Source organism: Heteronotia binoei, chromosome 5, assembly GCF_032191835.1.
Source record: "Heteronotia binoei isolate CCM8104 ecotype False Entrance Well chromosome 5, APGP_CSIRO_Hbin_v1, whole genome shotgun sequence".
Lineage (NCBI taxonomy): Eukaryota > Metazoa > Chordata > Lepidosauria > Squamata > Gekkonidae > Heteronotia > Heteronotia binoei.
This window is the reverse complement of record NC_083227.1, coordinates 53,329,758-53,348,293: the sequence shown is the minus strand read 5'-3', so window position 1 is coordinate 53,348,293 and position 18,536 is coordinate 53,329,758. Positions and strand designations below refer to the sequence as shown.

Sequence of the window (18,536 nt, the reverse complement as noted above, 5' to 3'; positions counted from 1 at the left end):
CACCCCCATCTTTAAAAAGGGTTCCAGAGGAGATCCGGGAAATTACAGGCCAATCAGTCTGACTTCAATACCGGGAAAGTTGGTAGAAACCATTATAAAGGACAGAATGTGTAGGCACATTGATGAACACAAGTTTTTGAGGAAGACTCAGCATGGGTTCTGTAAGGGAAGATCTTGCCTCACTAACCTGTTACAGTTCTTTGAGGGGGTAAACAAACATGTGGACAAAGGGGACCCAATAGATGTTGTTCACCTTGACTTCCAGAAAGCTTTTGATAAAGTTCCTCATCAAAGGCTCCTTAGACAGCTCAAGAGTCATGGAGTAAAAGGACAGGTCCTCTTGTGGATCAAAAACTGGCTAATTAATAGGAAGCAAAGAGTGAGTATAAATGGGCAATCTTCACAGAGGAGGACGGTAAGCAGTGGGTACTGCAGGGCTCAGTACTGGGTCCCATGCTCTTTACCTTGTTCATTAATTATCTGGAGTTGGGAATAAGTAGTGAAGCAGCTAAGTTTGTAGATGACACTAAATTATTCAGGGTGGTGAGAACCAGAGAGGATTGGGAGGGACTCCAAAGGGATCTGTTGAGGCTGGGTGAGTGGGCGTCAACATGGCAGATGAGGTTCAATGTGGCCAAGTGCAAAGTAATGCACATTGGGGCCAAGAATCCCAGCTACAAATACAAGTTGATGGGTCGTGAACTGGCAGAGACTGACCAAGAAAGAGATCTTGGAGTTGTGGTAGATAACTCACTGAAAATGTCAAGACAGTGTGCAATTGCAATAAAAAAGGCCAACGCCATGCTGGGAATTATTAGGAAGGGAATCGAAAACAAATCAGCCAGTATCATAATGCCCCTGTATAAATCGATGGTGCGGTCTCATTTGGAGTACTGTGTGCAATTCTGGTCACCGCACCTCAAAAAGGATATTATAGCATTGGAAAAAGTCCAGAAAAGGGCAACTAGAATGATTGAAGGTTTGGAACACTTTCCCTATGAAGAAAGGTTAAAACGCTTGAGGCTCTTTAGCTTGGAGAAACGTCGACTGCAAGGTGACATGATAGAGGTTTACAAGATTATGCATGGGATGGAGAAAGTAGAGAAAGAAGTCCTTTTCTCCCTTTTTCACAATACAAGAACTCGTGGGCATTCAATGAAATTGCTGAGCAGTCAGGTTAAAACATATAAAAGGAAGTACTTCTTCTCCCAAAGGATGATTAACATGTGGAATTCACTGCCACAGGAGGAGGTGGCGGCTACAAGCATAGACAGCTTTAAGAGGGGACTGGATAAAAATATGGAGCAGAGGCCCATCAGTGGCTATTAGCCATGGATATATATATATATATATGTGGGTGTGTGTATACACACACACATACACACACACATATATTGGCCACTGTGTGACACAGAGTGTTGGACTGAATGGGCCATCGGCCTGATCCAACATGGCTTCTCTTATGTTCTTATGTACAGAATAAAATTTGAATCTGGTGGCACCTTTAAGAGCAACAAAATGGTACGGTTAGTAAAAATTCCAAGAATTATGTGTTTTGATAAGGATTGCTGATTTATAACCCAAGTAGGATGTTTGTCAGTTCACACACACACTCTTTTATTAAATTTCTACTCCACCTTTCTGCCCTCAGAAGGGCCACCCAGTTGACTAACAAATTAAAACATATGTAATAAAATCACATTTTAAAACCCTTAAAACAAAAGCAAAAACCCAGAATATCATTAAAACAATTAAAACCCAAGCTAAAAACATAAATACAACAATAAATCACTGGGCAGGAAGGAGGGATACTGTTTTACATAGTGGACAGCTAGTTGTCCTTTAATGAAGGAAAAGAGACATAAGAGGCCAAGGCCCCTGATGCTGCATCCTAGCTCTGGTATTCAGAGTTTTGTTGCGTCCAGGCTGGCTTGGCATCTTGGGTGTGGTGTAATATGCAAATGAGTTCCTGCTGGACCTTTTCTACATAAAAAGCCCTGGTTGCCTGTATATATGGCGGTTCCCTTCACTCTCCATGGCTAGAAGCCATTGATGGCCCTCCCCTATATTAATCTTTTAATTTCTTTTTAAAGTCATCTATGACATCACTATATCTACAGGAAGTAAATCCTATTTTTAAATTACTCATTGAGTAAAGGAGTGCTGTCCATCACAAACCTTTTGCCCATCAGCTTCATATGACAAATATTCTTTCCCCATTCCTCCTCCAGCAAGGCTGGTCAAATTATGACCAGATGTCAACTTCATGAAAGAGAAAATTCTGAAATTTAAAAATTTTATATTCTAACAGCCAAGCTGCCAGATCTTTGGATACTTAAATCCAATGACTGGATCTGTGAACAGGCAAGACAAATCTTTCTACAAACCTAAAAAGAGCCCTGGGTTTGCAGGAAAAAAAAAATGATTTTTTTTTTTTAAAAGAACACTGAAGAGTTTTAAAAGATAATGATAAAAGGACTGCTTGTAGCTTTGAAAAATGGATTCCCTCAGTGGCTGTTGTGAGGCAACCACAGTATTCTGAGCTTGGTTCTGTAGTAAAAGACAGAGGGCAGCAGGCAGGGACCTTCCTAGGCCTATTCGAGAGGGTAATCCTTGGGGCCAGGTCTGACTAGGGTTTCCAGTTTCAGCTGGGTATAATGCCACAGAATCCACCCTCCAAAGCAGCCATTTCCTCCACACTTTTGCTAATCTCCACTCAAGGGGTTGAGATCACCCAGAATTACAACTTCTCTCCAGATGCCAGAGATCAGTTTCCCTGGAGAAAATGACCGCTTTGGAGGGTGAAGTCTGTAGCACTGTACCCTGCTGAAGTTGCTTCCCTCCCCAAGGTTCCACCCCCAAATCTCCAGGAATTTCCAAACTTTCAGCTGGCAACCCTAAGGGGAATTGATCTCTGTAGTTGGGAGATCCATTGTTATTCCTAGAGAACTGCTGCCACCAGTACTGATGGGGGGAAGGTGGGAGAGTGCTGCTGTGCAGTGGGGAGGAAGCAGGAGGGAGGCTGGAAGGGTGAATGGGGGGCAGAAAGAGAGAGAGATGGGGTGGCAGGCAGAATGAGAGAGAGAAGGTAATGAGGTTAGGGCCAAAAAGAGAGAGTAAGTGTCAGGCATAGAGGATAGAGAGAGAGTATAAGAAAAGGGGTGGCAGAAGGGAGGAGTGTCAGAGAAGTAGGGGGAGAGGGGGGGAACAAGTTGGAGGGAATGAGAAAGCCACCCTGCAAGTTTCTAGTGGGTATACACTGGTAAACATTCTAATTTCTAATAAACAGTAATTTTGATTGTTAGTAAAAGAAGCATTGCTCCATCTTGTGCTTTGGAATGAAGGCAGCACTTCAAGTGTGTCTGAGGTTTGACATATGTGTTCTTTGGCATATGGTTGTGTTTGAGGTTTGTATTGCTACAAGCTTCGTTATTCCTTCTGTCTTCCTGAGCTCTTCTGGTTTTGGCAACCCAAATGATTCAGCTTATAGATTTTTTTAAAGACCATTTTCTGGCTCTGGACATAGAGATTGGCATGTTCTTTTTCAAGATATAATGGCTGGATGTGTTTTATACCTTTTGGTTACCATCTTTCCAAGGAGAATTAACACTGTGTTAATTGTTGTTATAAAGAGCCTAGTGTTTGGCCCTATGCTTCAGTGAATATGATACAATTGAGTGTAGGATTTGTTTGGCACTTGCAACCTATTGCATGCATATTTAGGAACAATCTATGGGGCCTCTCCGGAGTAAGCATACATCAGATTTGGCTGTTAGACTCCCTGGAGGTAGCAGGAGTGTTCTGGGACTGTTATGACAGCCCTCAGATTGGAATGACAGCCTCTAGGGGTAGCAGGCACATCCTGGGACTGAAATGGACGGCCTCAGAGTAGAATAAATTAGTTTAAAATAAAGATAAAATACATTAAAGAGCTGGAACACTTTCCCTATGAAGAAAGGTTGAAATGCTTGGGGCTCTTTAGCTTGGAGAAACGTCGTCTGCGGGGTGACATGATAGAGGTTTATAAGATAATGCATGGGATGGAGAAAGTAGAGAAAGAAGTCCTTTTCTCCCTTTCTCACAATACAAGAACTCGTGGGCATTCGATGAAATTGCTGAGCAGTCAGGTTAGAATGGATAAAAGGAAGTACTTCTTCACCCAAAGGGTGATTAACATGTGGAATTCACTGCCACAGGAAGTGGTGGCAGCTACAAGCATAGCCAGCTTCAAGAGGGGATGGATAAAAATATGGAGCAGAGGTCCATCAGTGGCTTTTAGCCACAGTGTGTGTGTGTGTGTGTGTGTATATAATTTTTTTTTTGGCCACTGTGTGACACAGAGTGTTGGACTGGATGGGCCATTGGCCTGATCTAACATGGCTTCTCTTATGTTCTTAATAACAGTCCCCAGAGGTAAATCTGTAAATGAGCCTAAACTGGCATTTCTGAAGGGGAATATTGGCATTCCTGGCCACCCCTGATTGGGCCCAGAGACCTTAATGTGAACTCCATTCCATATTTTCTTTACAACTGTTCTTGTGCTGTAAGTGTTAAGTATTTTAGTGGAGCCCCTGCAAGTCAATTGGCATTCCTGGCTCCCTTTATTTCCAATGGGCCTCCAGGCCTCTTCCATTGTTTCCAATGGGCAATACTGTCATTCCTTTTAGTACATTCCCTGGAGGGCTTCTGTCTTAGCACAGTTGCTTTGAAATCCACCCTGCAAGCCAGGGATGGGGGTGAGGGAGGGGGGGATGAAAATGGTGGATGAAAACGGTAGATCTGTAAATGTGCCTTGTGCCATTTCTGAAGGGGAATATTGGAAAACTGATGCAACATAAGGGTAATTTTTACTAGTAAAATGGTCACCTTGTTACAGACTCCTCCAAGAAGAACATTGTTAACCAGTCACATACTCTTCTGGGTCTATCTAAATGCAAAGGCAGGGAAAACAAACATAGCTGCTCCTGCCAGAAGAAAGGTTGGTTAGGCACAGAGGAGAATTATGGCAGACCACCTAAACTTGAGCCAATCTTCCACATTTCCATTGTACTTCCACCCCTTGATGTACAGTTTCCCCTCGATACTCTGTTGTTCCTATCCCCTTTGCAGTCTCAGAACCCGACCATCTTTATACAGCCATCATTTCAGATATTCTTCATGTTGACTTCTTTTTGTCATGTTGACTTCTTTCCATCTGTGCAGTGAAGTCACCTGCTGACAAGAACATCAGGCTGAAACGGATCCCATGGGCTTATGCAATACCAGTCACAGCTGTGCTGTTCTGCTGTAGACTCCGAAGGAATAATGAGATATACTATTATACATCCAAAAATAAAATCTTCTTATTCCCGGCTCCTTAATTTAGCTGTGTCCAGACAGATTGGAGATGTTGTACTGGTCAATAAAACTCAGTATATCAGCACCTTGCTCAGGATCTTCCCAGTTCAATTAAGTTGGTTTGGGTAGAGAACCTACACTTTCTGTCTTTGGTCTTTGTTACTGGACACAAATCCTTTATCCCCTCTCATTATAGGCAGCCCTAAACCAGCTACTTTCCTGCATAACAGACACACTAATTTTTTTTTTCATAGATCAGCTGTGCAGTATTCTGCCCAGATTGAGACTTTGTTAGGTAGCTAGTGCACAATGCCACCATTGTTGCATATATCTCCCAGACTGAATTTAGCTGTCATATTTGTCCAGGCCCCTTATCCTTGCACAGGTATCCTACTGGGACTTTTGAGAGGGGAACTTAGTGAAGCCTTAAAATTTGCAGACAGCAGCTACTGAAGTAGCATCTTTTGAACAAGCAATAAATTGCTGAAGTGTCTATTCCCTGGTAGCTTTGGCATCCAAATGCCCTGATTTTTCATGAGCTCATTGGGCCAAAATCAGTATTTTTTCCCCTGGGTTTGTATCATCACTGACAAGTGGGAGCACTAGTCTCCAGGAATAGCTGCCTTTATTAGCCTCATTTCCAGAGCCATGCAACACCTCTGCTCCTCCATCCTTCTATCTTCTAGGTGGGAAAGGGTGGGTGCCTTCTTTCATGGAGCAGTTAGAGTAGCCCCCAGTACTTGGGCAGCCCCATTACCTTTTCTCTTGACAACCTTTCCTTTCCACAGTTTAAACATATCAGGTGTTGGTAGGCCATCTATTCTATCTATAGGCAGCCCTCTTTTTAGAAAGTTTGTGAACATTTGTCTCTTATGTTATTTCATCCTTTGGTTTCCTAGTGGTTTCTCAGGGGTGACCAAATAACCACAAGAAAAAATGAAATGCTGTTTAGAAAAACATACAGTGCCTCTTCAGCCCTCATTGAGTCACAATCCCCTTTGCCCTGAGGGTTATACATTTGTGTGTGTGTGTGTGTGTGTGTGTGTGTGATGGATGTTATTTCACCCCCAGGCATTTTCAGATACAATTGGAAAGTAAATATTTAATGTTGTTTTCCACTATTTTATAAAATGATAGGAACAAAATCCTCCTAACCCACAACCATTTTTAGTATGCTGGTACTCAACAGCCCCTTCTCCCCAGATTATAACCCGGTTAGTATTCTTCTAGATGTAGCCTTATGATTTTTTAAAAATAAATGCATTGATCATTTTCATGCTTAGCTTGGTCTAGAGGTTTTTTCCCCATTTTGGTTAGCGGGGGGGGGGGGGGGAAGCTTGATCTCTCAGCCCCCTCTTCTCACCTCTGTTCACCCTTTAGTCTTTACCATTACCAGAGATGTTTTTAAGGTATCCCTTTCCTTCCTTTTTCCTATGTCAGCATATGTTTGAAAAGTAATCAAAGAACAGAAAGGAGGAGGGAAGAGATGCCTATTCCATTCTTCAGGCATTGATGATGGCAGAAATCTATCTTTTGCCACTAGACAGGATATATTTAATTTGAATCTTATTAAATAGTAACATTTTGCTACTTGGGACAAAAAACTTGATCTTTCATTCACTCTCCTTACAAACTATTTGCATTACCAAATGTGTTGCTAACATTATGTGGAATAACATTATGTATTTTCAGAGACACAAAGTACCTGCAAAAGCTGTACCAGTATAACATCTGCCTAGAGTAAATCAAAGTGAAGCATCTTGAACTAAAGCAAAACTCTGTCCTGTGTAACTATCTCAACAGTGCCTGTGTTTGTGTGAATAAAGATCTGTTTACTGTTCAAAAACTGTGGTGCCTGACTTTCTGAGGAGAGTTTAAGAACTACAGATATCAAACCCTCCCCCACCCCAACAGTGTCAGCCCAAAAAGAGTATGAGCGAGTCTGAAGGAATGAAAGAAAAACTTTGTTTTTATTTTGGCACCCTGGAAGATACAAAGTTTCAGTTAGTACAGCAGCAGTAGAGCTGAAGGGGAAAAGGGGGGGGGGGGAGAAAGTAAGTGTCACTGAAGAAAAGTTGGTCCATCAGAAAATTAGACAAAGACTGACCAGGCCCGGCGCTAAGGGTTCTGCCGCTCCAGGCAGACCCCTGCATTGTGCCCCTCTGCGCCCCCCCCAAACTCCCTTAAAACAGGTTATTTCGTGTACATGGCGTGATAACGTCAGTAGTGGGGGGGAGAAAGTGACGAGTGGCACAAAAGAGTGCTGCCGCACCACTGCTTTCCCCCTGTGCCGTCTGGCTACTTTCAAGCTGAAAGTGGCCTCCACACTCTTCAGAGGCTTCCTTGGAAGCCTCCGAATAGTGCAGTATTTTAGCGACGCCTGGCTGCTTTCAGGTTGAAAGCGGTCGAGCGGCACCTTCCAGGGAAGGGGCAAGGGGAGTAAGGGGGCACCTGGAGATGCCCCCAGGCAAGGTAGAGCCCTAGGCAGCTGCCTACCCCGCTTACTTCCACATGCCAGCCCTGAGACTAAGTCTTTAATCAGCTAACAATAGATGCCATAGCAAGCAAGGCATGTAAATAATTTTATTTTCTCTAAGATAAATCATCATTATCTTCATCATCATCATCATGATGTCAGTATGTATATATAAGTATCTAAATATATATAGTATATTTAGACAGGATGAAACTTGTCTGTATCAAATAGAAAATTAAATACAACCCCCAACTCCAAGCTGAACAATTTAAAACTAATAAAACCATCGGCAAAATCAAATGGTTGCAAGGTGTTCAATTGAATTAAAACAAAATAAAATAGAACACAATAAGCAGAGTAGTTAAATAACAAAATGGTAAACACCTTGCATTTAAGTACGTGTTTTGAAGGTTCAGAGCTCCAGCAGCCAGCACAGCATCTCTGCCATTGCAAGAGAGAAGGTTAACCCTTCCAAGCAATTGGGGAGGGGGGGTTGACCCAGGAAGACATGGGGAAAAATGTAAAGCTTTCCACGTGCACTAAACCCCTGTTGAACCTTCTCCTCAATGAACTGCAGTGCCCTGAAGTCCCTCTCTCCCCTCCCCACTGCCTTTTTTTTAAAGTTTAATCAGAATGGTAAATGGAGTCCCTCTGGCCCCCAGTAGATTCAGCTTGAAAATGAAAGCACTATGCATAATTGTTAGTGGGGTTTCTGTTTACCCCAACAAATGCTGAAAAAATGTTCCCATGTTTAAATAGATGGACCAGCACCTATTATCTCCATTTTATTGAAAGGCGGAGCAAGCGGTGAAAATAACAAAATCTAATAATTTATCTCTATAGACATTTTTTGGTTTTGAGGTTTTACACCGCTTTTGGAATTGGGGGTTGCAATGACCCCAAGGGAAACCAGTCTTTGCAACCAGAATTGTTGAGTATATAGCAGGAGCATGTAAAAGCCCTGTGTTTATGCTTTATCAAAGTTTCCTTTATGCCCATAGCCACAAGGAAAAGCTCAGATTGAACTGTACTTTAGTTTTGGAAATGGGGTCATTCTATCCCCCAGCAAGATAAGCCTGGACATATTTGAAGGCTCACATTTTCCAGAATAGAAGGAGCCATGAAGCCTGGAACTCGAGGTGACTGCTGGCCACATATTTTCTGAGCTAATTGCTTCTCCTTGTCCTTCAAACTCTGCAAGCCTCAGAGTGATCTTCTCAACTTTACATATCTGGAGTGGGAGAAGTATTTCAGATGACCCCAGCCACCTGTTCACTGAGCTGACATTTGCACTGAACTGTTCACCTTCAAATTTTCCAAACCTCTGATTTTACCATCTCAGCTTTACAGGGGGAAGTTATTCTTGATGACCCGTGCACTGAACTTTTCACCTGTGACCTTGGCTGCCTGTTTTCTGAGCTGATGGCCTCCCTTTGTCCTTATTTGTTGTTCCATTATTATCACATTAAGTTTCAACGTTGTAATCTGCCCTGAGCCCGACTTGGAAAAGGGCAGACTAGAAATCAGCAAAAATAAATAAATAAATAGAATAAGTAACAGTTAAAAGTGATTGTTTTTCTTAAAAATAAAGTTTTATAGATTCCCAACTGTGTCTTCTGCTTAAAAAATGGTAGGGTAACTTTGACCTCATTTACATTTTTATGGCGTTTTGATGTTTTCAGTGAGAGATTTTTGACCCCAATTCCAAATTTTACTCTCCTTTGTCCTGCATTTCTTGAGGCCGGATTTTTTTCTTAGTAGCTAATGACGTGACTGAGAGAGCTATCAGGTTTCCATTGCTTTTTGCTGTAATGTGGGGTCACTTTGACCCCATGCCAAAGTAGTATAGTTGGTTTTTTTCCCTTGGGAGGGTTAAAGAGACGATAATAGAGTGACTCAGAAAAGACACTGCATACCTTCAGCTGTGGAATTGAGAGCATTCCCACTTTCTCCTTTTAAAAGACTCCATGTCTGCTACATAAAAATCTATCTCAAAGGAAATGAATTATCTTTTGGAATTTTGGTACTATAATATGTTAGTTCTTGTATGGAATTACATCCTGCCAGTCAAGGCTTCTGAAATACATTTCTGGTTGAAAAAAAAGTGCAATAAAACAGCCTTGGTGAATAGACCATTGCTTGCTATTTGAAGCTCTTTCTCTCTTTCCATGGTAAATACCTCACTGAATGGTGTTAAGCTATGTCTTAGTGGTATGGAAACTGGAATGGCAGATGTAACATCCCAGACATACATAAATCACTCTCTATTTGTCACTGCTGGCATATGGCCAGTGAGTGTTCTAATTATTGAATGGTTTTTATAGCCCCATTACTTATAATCACTTTTTGGACTGCATCTGGAAAGCTGGGATGGAACAAAATGAAGTCACACAGCACAAATGTTATCATTTATGTAGCAGCTCCAGGGATTAGGGATCTGCCATGGATGATACGGTTTAGATGGCCGCCATTGAGTTAAACAGTTTAACAGTGCACTCAGATGCTCCTTGTCTGGATACTGTGATTGTGTCTGAGTTATCAACTATCAATACATTAGCACATCATTCTTAGAGAAATACCTGTGGTAAGTGTAAAGTCTTCCTCTGGTGCAAAGAGCCTTCCATGTTGGAAGAAGTCCTTCTTCTGATGGAAAAGGTTATCCTCTTAGCTGAGTAAATTTCTTCTTTCTTAAAAGTCTTTTCCTTCAACAAGTAGCTGTGAAGTGTTTTCCTTCAGAATGTTGTTTGCCTGTCATGGATAGAGCCTCATTTTCCGTATCTGTTGCAATCTCCGTAGTCAGTCAAATATGGTCTCTTGTTGGTGATGCCCTTCATGATCAAAAGGCAAAGAAAAATGCTATACAGAAAGGAGTTTTTGATAGGGAGGCTGAGCACTTTGTGGTGAGCATGTTTGGCAGGTAAACATACTGTTTTTGACAGCTGCAATTACTCATGAACCTGTCCTTGGATCTCTAGATGTCTCTTCCTCCATCCACCTCCAAGCAGCACATTGAACAATTCTGCAGCTCCTCTGTGGTGGTGGTGATTATTTATCCCTTTGCCACTGATTGCGCAGTATATGATCCTCACTTCAAGGCTTGTTGGATCAGGTAACTAAATGATGTTGGGCAGAAGATTACCACCCTCAGGAAGGCTGTGTCAAAATGTGCATGCACAAAAGTACAGGAATAACACAGATTTATGGTGCAATCCTGAGAGCACTTTCTTGAAAGTAAGCCCCACTGAATAGACTTGAATAGGATTCTGAATAGACCTGCTTAGGATTGTTTTGTTAGATAAACAACATAAGATTTTTGGTTGAACCATCTTTTGAACTGAAGCTTTCCACATTCTAACCTTGCACTCTAGCCTCAACAGCATCTTGACTCACCCAGGCAGCTGTGCAACACATAAAGTGTCAGAAATTTTTAATAAAATGGCATTTATATCAAAAGATCGAAACCAGCATGAATGCTACATATTTTTGGCTGCAGTTCAAAAAGAGACGCACTTCTTTTCCAAGGTCCTTAGCAACCTGGCCTCTAAAATCAACTGCTTTATAAAGTGTGTCAAGATGAAGATCCATCTTTACTCATCACAACTGAGAATAGCATTGTGCCCTGATAAACGTTCCTGGAATGGGTGTGTAGGCATATTCTGATACCCTCCTATGCAAGGCCATTGATTAATGCTTAATGAAGTGCCCCGAGACCCTCAAATGGCAGCTGCTGCTTTTCATAACAATCACACAACAAAGCTCCTCTCAGCCTTATTTTGCCCTTAGACACCCAGCATTTCACTTTTCAGATCAGTCCTGTCCGTTTATACAGGAAACATAAAACTGGGAGTGGAACCATTCATCTGTAGAGCCCTAATATAGGTCAAAGATCATTGTACTGCTCCCTTGACCTGTCTCTGCATGAACACAGTCTCCTTCAGAATACAATTTATTACCCATATTATGTTTGTTAGTTGGAGAGGACAAATGAAAGAAAGGGTGGGGAAAGACCTGCACACAGCTGTGTAGATGTCACTAAATATTAAATACTGTATAGTATCAACTGGATCTCCAATTTGCCTTGCCACAAAAACAGGCAAAAATAAAACTGAACACATAACCTAAGTGCTTATAAATTGATTGTAAATTCCCATCAATTCCAGTGGTATTTTCATGTCCTGTTTGTTTGAGAAAACTTTTAAATAAACACTTGGTGAGTCAAGCTTAATTCCATAAAAATATAATTGAGCAATTTCTGGTCTGCGTCTTATAAAGTTTGGAATACCATGGCAAACTTCTGTTTGGATTTAATTTTATTAACATGAATTGTTTGCAGATTGCATGATTGCATTAACAGCTAAGCATACAGATTTCCTGCTATTACAACTGGTTTCCAGGAAACAGAGATCAGTTCACCTTGAGAAAATGCCTGCTTTGGAAGGTGGACTCTATGGCATTTTACCCCATTGAAGTCCCTCCCCTCTCCAAACCCTGCCTTCCTCAGGCTCTGCCTCTCAAATCTCCAGGTAATTCCTAACCCGGAGCTAGCAATCCTAGGTGATGCACAAGCATTGCTCTGTAAATCTGTCTCCACTAAAACTTGTGGAGTTAGTTAACAAGAGATACAACCATAAGCTGAGCAAGTTAATCATAGGTAGTGTCTGTTCAGAATCTCTAAAGGAGGTCACCAGCATCTCTATTGGAAAATAGTTAACTAGCAATTCACCAGAACTTGAGACTTTGGACACACAAAACAGAGGCCGTACGCATAGTATCAAAGGGGTCATCCAAAGAGGTTCGCTCTGGCTCACCCTGGGATGAGCAATCTGCACAGAAACTCCTAACTGTTCACAGAGGTACAGTATGGGCGGGTGGGGGGGGGGAGTGTAGAGGACATGAATCCTGTTTATTTCAGTCTGCACAAAAATACAAAACTACATCTGGCTAACTTGGAACCGTTAGGAGATGTTGCCTGATGAAATTTGTCAGAGCAGAATTTGTAACTAGACCTGTAAATTGAAGGTGCTAGTTGTATCTCGAACACCAGATTATTTAATACTGGAATATTGAAGAATTGACTTAAAGAAGGTAGCATAGTACATACTGAAGTGAGCTTTATGTGTTTTTATATATTTTATAGGTATTTTATGTATTTTATTGTATAATTATAATTATTAATGTATTATTAATGTATTTAAATTGATTTTGTTGGTTTTTATGTTGTAAGCTGCCCTGAGCCCACCTCGGTGGGGTAGGGCGGGATATAAATAGAATTAATTAATTAAATAAATAAATATAAATTGGGGCATTCTGTGATTTGTCTCTTCATGACCCCTATAACACTGAATCGAGAGTTGCAAGAACTCAACCTTGCTTTTTCTCTCATTTTCTATGGGTAGTGCAGTACCCTGTTCTCCCTTAACATTTTAATTATTTTTTTTAATTAAAACATCTGTGCCCTGCATTTTCCTTCCTCCATAGGGGCTTGAGGCACCTCACTTACTGTGACTAATGAAGCACCCAATAATAAAACAATTTCACAATGACTCTTTACAAGCTGAGACCCAACTATTTGAAGAATAGTTGTCTCCTTCCATATGTCCCTGTGTGCCAGCTGTTGTCATCAGACATACACCTATTGGCTATCCTGGAACCCAGGCCTTTTCCATCATGGCTCCTGCTCTGTGAAAAGGGCTTCTTGAAGAGGTGAGAGAGGTCTCCTCCTTGGAGATCTTTCATAAGTGTTGGAAGGCCTACTTGTTTGCTGGGCGGGAGGGGGTTGAATGACAGGCATTATTTTTGGGGGGAGGGGAGGGGATTTGGGGTTTGCTATTTTACTCTTGGTTTTAACTGAAAATATTTTAAGCTATTATTGCAAGCTGTTTTGAGTCATGACCAAAAGTGAGATGTAAATGTTTTGATAAATAAACAAACAGTGAAAAACACAAAAAGAAGGATAGTATTGTCCTACAGTGAACTGCCAATCAGATTATACTATCATCATTTAACCTACTGGGCAGACAAGCTTCTAAACAGTCAATGTGAGACCATTCTGCAAGGCTGAGGTTACTGCTGAAAAAGCGCACCCACAGGCTGAAGTAAATGTAAGATTGGTTATTTATTGAGTACTTATAATATTGGGGTATTCAAAGCTTTTTGCTTGGCATAATATTAGTTAGCTGAGCATATATTAAACTGGAAAATTTGGAATAGAGGAGTGGCAGGCTGTGGAGTTTCACTGATATAGGTCAAATAGGCATACGCTATGAAGATGTGATACTAACAGCAACCTATTTTTAACCCTATTAGGAGAAGCGGCTGTTGCTCTTCACACAGAACTGCAGGGGAGGTGGGTTTTTTTGTGAGATCAGCTGTATATATGAGATCAGAGCAACATCACTCTCACGTGGCTGTCATTGTGTATGAAGGGCACCCTGTCCTATGTAATGAAATGTCAATGATTTTTTTTATTTTGCTGAGAAACTCTTGGAAGACATATACTTAAGATGAAATGGATGTCAGTGAGATTTGCAAGACTAGCTTAAACCTTGTGGGAGTTTGCGTTAGTGGAACATTTTCATTTCAATTTAATTATTTGGCATGCCTGGAGAATGAATGTGTCAGGTCCTTATGGGACTCTGAAAAGGGGAGAAATAGATGAGTGTGTGACAGTGTTGTTTAATTGTTACTTTTTTAAAAAAAGGCTTATCCTCTCTGCCTTACTAGAACCTCATTAGTGAGAATTCAACAGGACTAATAAAAATTGCTCTTTCTCAAATCCCAGTGGAGTGATAAGTCCCAGACGTCTCTGATGAAGTTGGGTTCCTGTAGAATACCTTAGAAGATCCTTGATTGTTTTTTAATTAAGTGTTTCAGATTCACAGTTTAACTACATCAAATTAAGTCCCTACTGGTCTATGACCAAATAACTAACTAGTACATTTATTGATATATAATTATGGATGCTGAAGAAGCCATATGTGATTTATATTCTAGATAAATCTTGCATGCTGATGGTGCGTAATCTTTTTATTAATATTTTAGATATGCGTACAAAGCTTTAATTATCGTTTAACAAATTTAACTGATGAAAAAAGTTGTGCAACCTGCTTGGTCACCAGAAATACTATGAAGCAGAAATCTTGCTCTTCCTTAGGGCTCTTTAACTAGCGTTGCGAACTCCAGCTTGGGAAATTTCTGGAGAATTTGGGGGCGGAGCCTGGGGAGAGAAGGGACGTTGGTATAATACCATACAGTCCACCTGCCAACGCATTGTTTTCTCCAGGGGAACTGATCTCCTTCACTTGGAGATCAGTTGTAATTCTAGGAGATCTCCAGGCCTCACCTGGAGGTTGATAATCTTATCTTTAACCCACTTTGGCTTCTGAAGCCAAACAGATTTTTTAAAAGGTTATCCACACTTTGATGATAAATTGCTGTCTTCCTTCAGTTAATGAAGACTTAGTTTGATTTTTTTTTTTCCAAAATCAGTTTTGTCCTGGTTTCTTGTAGTAGTTGTGATGCAGAGTCCTGGCAAGACTGTCATTTGAAAGGTCTGCCATGCTTTTAAAGGCACCACTCTGCCGCCTTTTCTCCTGGCTTTTTTTCTTTGGCCACTTCTATGCAATGAGAAATCAACGGCTAATCTTCTTTGAGTCACAGCAGGTGTCACCTAGAGGTGTTAACAGTGTTGGTAGGCCTGTCAAATTTGTCTTGCATTCTGTTTCCTGAGAGGAAAACAAATGTGTCTCCAAATGGCAAGGCTGAATGGGGAGGGGGGGTATCATGCAGGGAAACAGAAACTCTTGACCTTTTAGCAAACACACACACACACACACACTATGCTGGAAACTGAAAAGAAAGCAGTGATTTACAGCCACTTACAAAATGGGTTTAATGCTGTCTGAAACCACCATTCCTACCTCACATCAGATAAATATGAGGCAGAAATACATTTTAAAAATGGGATAAAAGTTACTTCATGAAAGGGACCTTAGACCAGTGTTTTCCAACCTGCAGGCAATGAAGTTATTGCAAGGGGTCCACAAATCCATACGAGCACTAAGCATTGTGATCGTGATTTTTGTTATTATTATTATGTATTTTCACTCATCCCACAGATAGTAATAGTACAATTACTGGGGGGGGGGGGGAATTCCCTGTGGAAAGGAGTTCTCATACTTGAAATGGTTGAGAACCTTTGTTGTAAGCCTTTGTCCTGCTATTAATTTTTGGTTGTTTGAAGGAACTCTTATGATAAATGGCCAGTTTTTTGTTGAACATTTTATATATTCTGTTTTTAGCCTGAAAAATATTTAAAGAATCTTTTAAAAGCTACTTTATGTTTTGAATCGTTTTATTCTCTGGCACTTTTTTTGTATGCGGTTTTAATTACTTTTAAGATGTTATTTTTATTATTTATTGTGTAAGCCGCCTTGGGCAGGTTCAGGCAGGTTGACCCTGTTCCAGATAGATAAATTATAAAATATTTTGTTTGAATGAATGTCGAATTTGCTCTGCTTTTGATTTTTGTGTACAGTATCAAGCTTTTTGCTCTTACTTTTTGATATGCTTTCTTCCCCATTCCACATGACTGGGTTTTGATATTAATAGATTAGTGTTTTCTATGTACAGTAAAAAGGAGTCTTATGGCACCTTAAGGACTAATATGTGTTTACTGTAGCAGTGTGGACTATAGACCACATTGTCAGGTGTGCATGATGGACTCTCATTAGCAAGCAGGGCTTTTTTTGTAGAAAAAACTCAGCAGGAACTCATCTGTATTATTAGGCCGCACCACTGATGCTGAGTCTGCTGGAACTGCATCCCTGTGCTTTCCTGTTCAAAAAAACCCCTGCTGGCATACATTCGTTACAGGCAAACATGGGTACTTCTCTGAAATTTCTGCTTTGATTCAAGTAAACCTTTCCAAGTTAACATGTACGTTGAGGAGATCCTATGAGTTGTAGAAGTCTTTTGGGGAACATATGGCAGACCTATGCAAATTGTGAAACTGAAGGTGTTCTATCAGCTGTGTGTTGCAGTTGTGCTCCTGTGTTTGTTGTCTCTGGTCAGTATCAGTCCTATGGTATAACTAGAATGTATTTGCATTTGACTTGGTGTGCCTCAAGTTGTGCTGCCTAATTCTAGGATGGATTAATCAGTGGATATGAAGGTTGCTGCCTTGCATAAGTAAAGGAATTACATCCCCATCCAAACTGGGAATGTAACAGGGAAATTATCTGGGTCCTTCACCAGGAAACTCTGGGGTTCTTGGGACACAGTCTGAAAGCCTGTAAAGTTACGTCATGATCTTTGTGTGTGTGCATGTCATGTGAAATAAAATCTAACCAGAGAAATGATGGGAGAAGGTCAAGAGTAAGTAACGTGGAGGTAGAATGAAAAAAAGCAACAATGTGGGGAAGTGTAATGAGATACCTTAATGAAGATGACCAACATTTAACTAAGAACAGTGCCTACTAGGGATGGGCATGAACTAGAGGAAATGATGGTTCATTTTGCTTCGTGATTCATTTGATTTCTGACCTGGTTCATGTTTCATTAGTTCATTTGGTTCAGGAAGTGTAAAACTCACTGGGAGTCTTCAGCAGGCTCTCCTCCATGCTACTTCCAAGTTTGGTGAAGATTGGATTTGGAATGTCTTGAGTTATAGCTCCCCAAAGCAGGTGTTTCCAGGAAAGTTCGGCTTCAGCTCTCAGGACAACTCTTCATGCTGCAGAATGGGAGCGCCATGATTGACTCCTGAAACTGCCAATCAGGCTGCTATGGGTGTTTTTGGGGCTTCCAGAAGTCCACTTCCAGCATTGCTTGAAATTGACTGAATCAAGGCCAGGCTGCCTGGAAAAACAAATAACAAAAACAAACCAAATAAAGTACCAAGATCTGGACTGATTCAGAACGAACCATAAATTGGCCTGATTCATGCATGAATCATGATTTGTGGTTCGGTTCATGCCCATGTGTAGTGCCTCCTGCAGTTTGTACAACTAACACAATATATTAATAAATAATTATGATACATACAACCAATAAAGTAAGTATGACATCTTAATTCCAGTTTTAAATAATGCACAACCATAAAGTGTGTGTATTTATTAGGGGATTATAATCTATTTAGTATCAGCAAGAAGAAAGATGATTTGTAAGACAAGGGAGACTTCTTGTTTATAACTCATGTTTGGTAATTAGCTATTTCTAGAGGAGGCAAGAGGCACTATGCTGTAGTTCAGAGGAAATGTCTACTGCAAATCTAACATTTTCCAGAGCTGGAAATGTTAATCCCTTTTTCACTCAACTGTGTTTTTTCTCTCTCTCCCTACTCTTGTAGGAAGTCGTCTGAACAAAGATCTGAGACATTATCTGAACCAGAGGTTTCAGAAAGGATCTCCTGATCATGAGCTGCAGCAGACTATTAGAGATAACCTTTATCGCCATGCGGTGCCTTGTAAGTAATAATTCATCTAGTGGATTTGGTATGAGAAAGCTAAGCCCCCTTTTGTGGCAACCTTTTAAAGTCGACAGCTAGTGATGTTGCTATATGGAGGCTTGATTATTATGATGAAGAGCTGCTGGCTTTTGGTGGCATCTTGAGAAAATGTTGACTTTGCTTTATGAATGGTGAGAGATGCTTTACCTGGATGTTGCATAATGTATGAACATAGATGTCTGAAAAAATAAAAGGGTAACAGTAGATGCTGGTTTCCTA

The 18,536-nt window shown here is 40.8% G+C and overlaps 1 protein-coding gene across 31 annotated transcripts in view; it reads left to right on the top strand.

The window, feature by feature from the left end:
* MAGI1 (membrane associated guanylate kinase, WW and PDZ domain containing 1) overlaps positions 1 to 18,536 on the top strand; it is a 736,174-nt gene that overhangs the window by 378,364 nt on the left and 339,274 nt on the right. For all 31 annotated transcript variants that reach the window (XM_060239488.1, XM_060239486.1, XM_060239490.1 and 28 more), the window contains exon 2: positions 18,159 to 18,275. In XM_060239488.1, the coding sequence (XP_060095471.1) occupies positions 18,159 to 18,275 (117 nt within the window). The remainder of the gene's footprint in view (positions 1 to 18,158; positions 18,276 to 18,536) is intronic.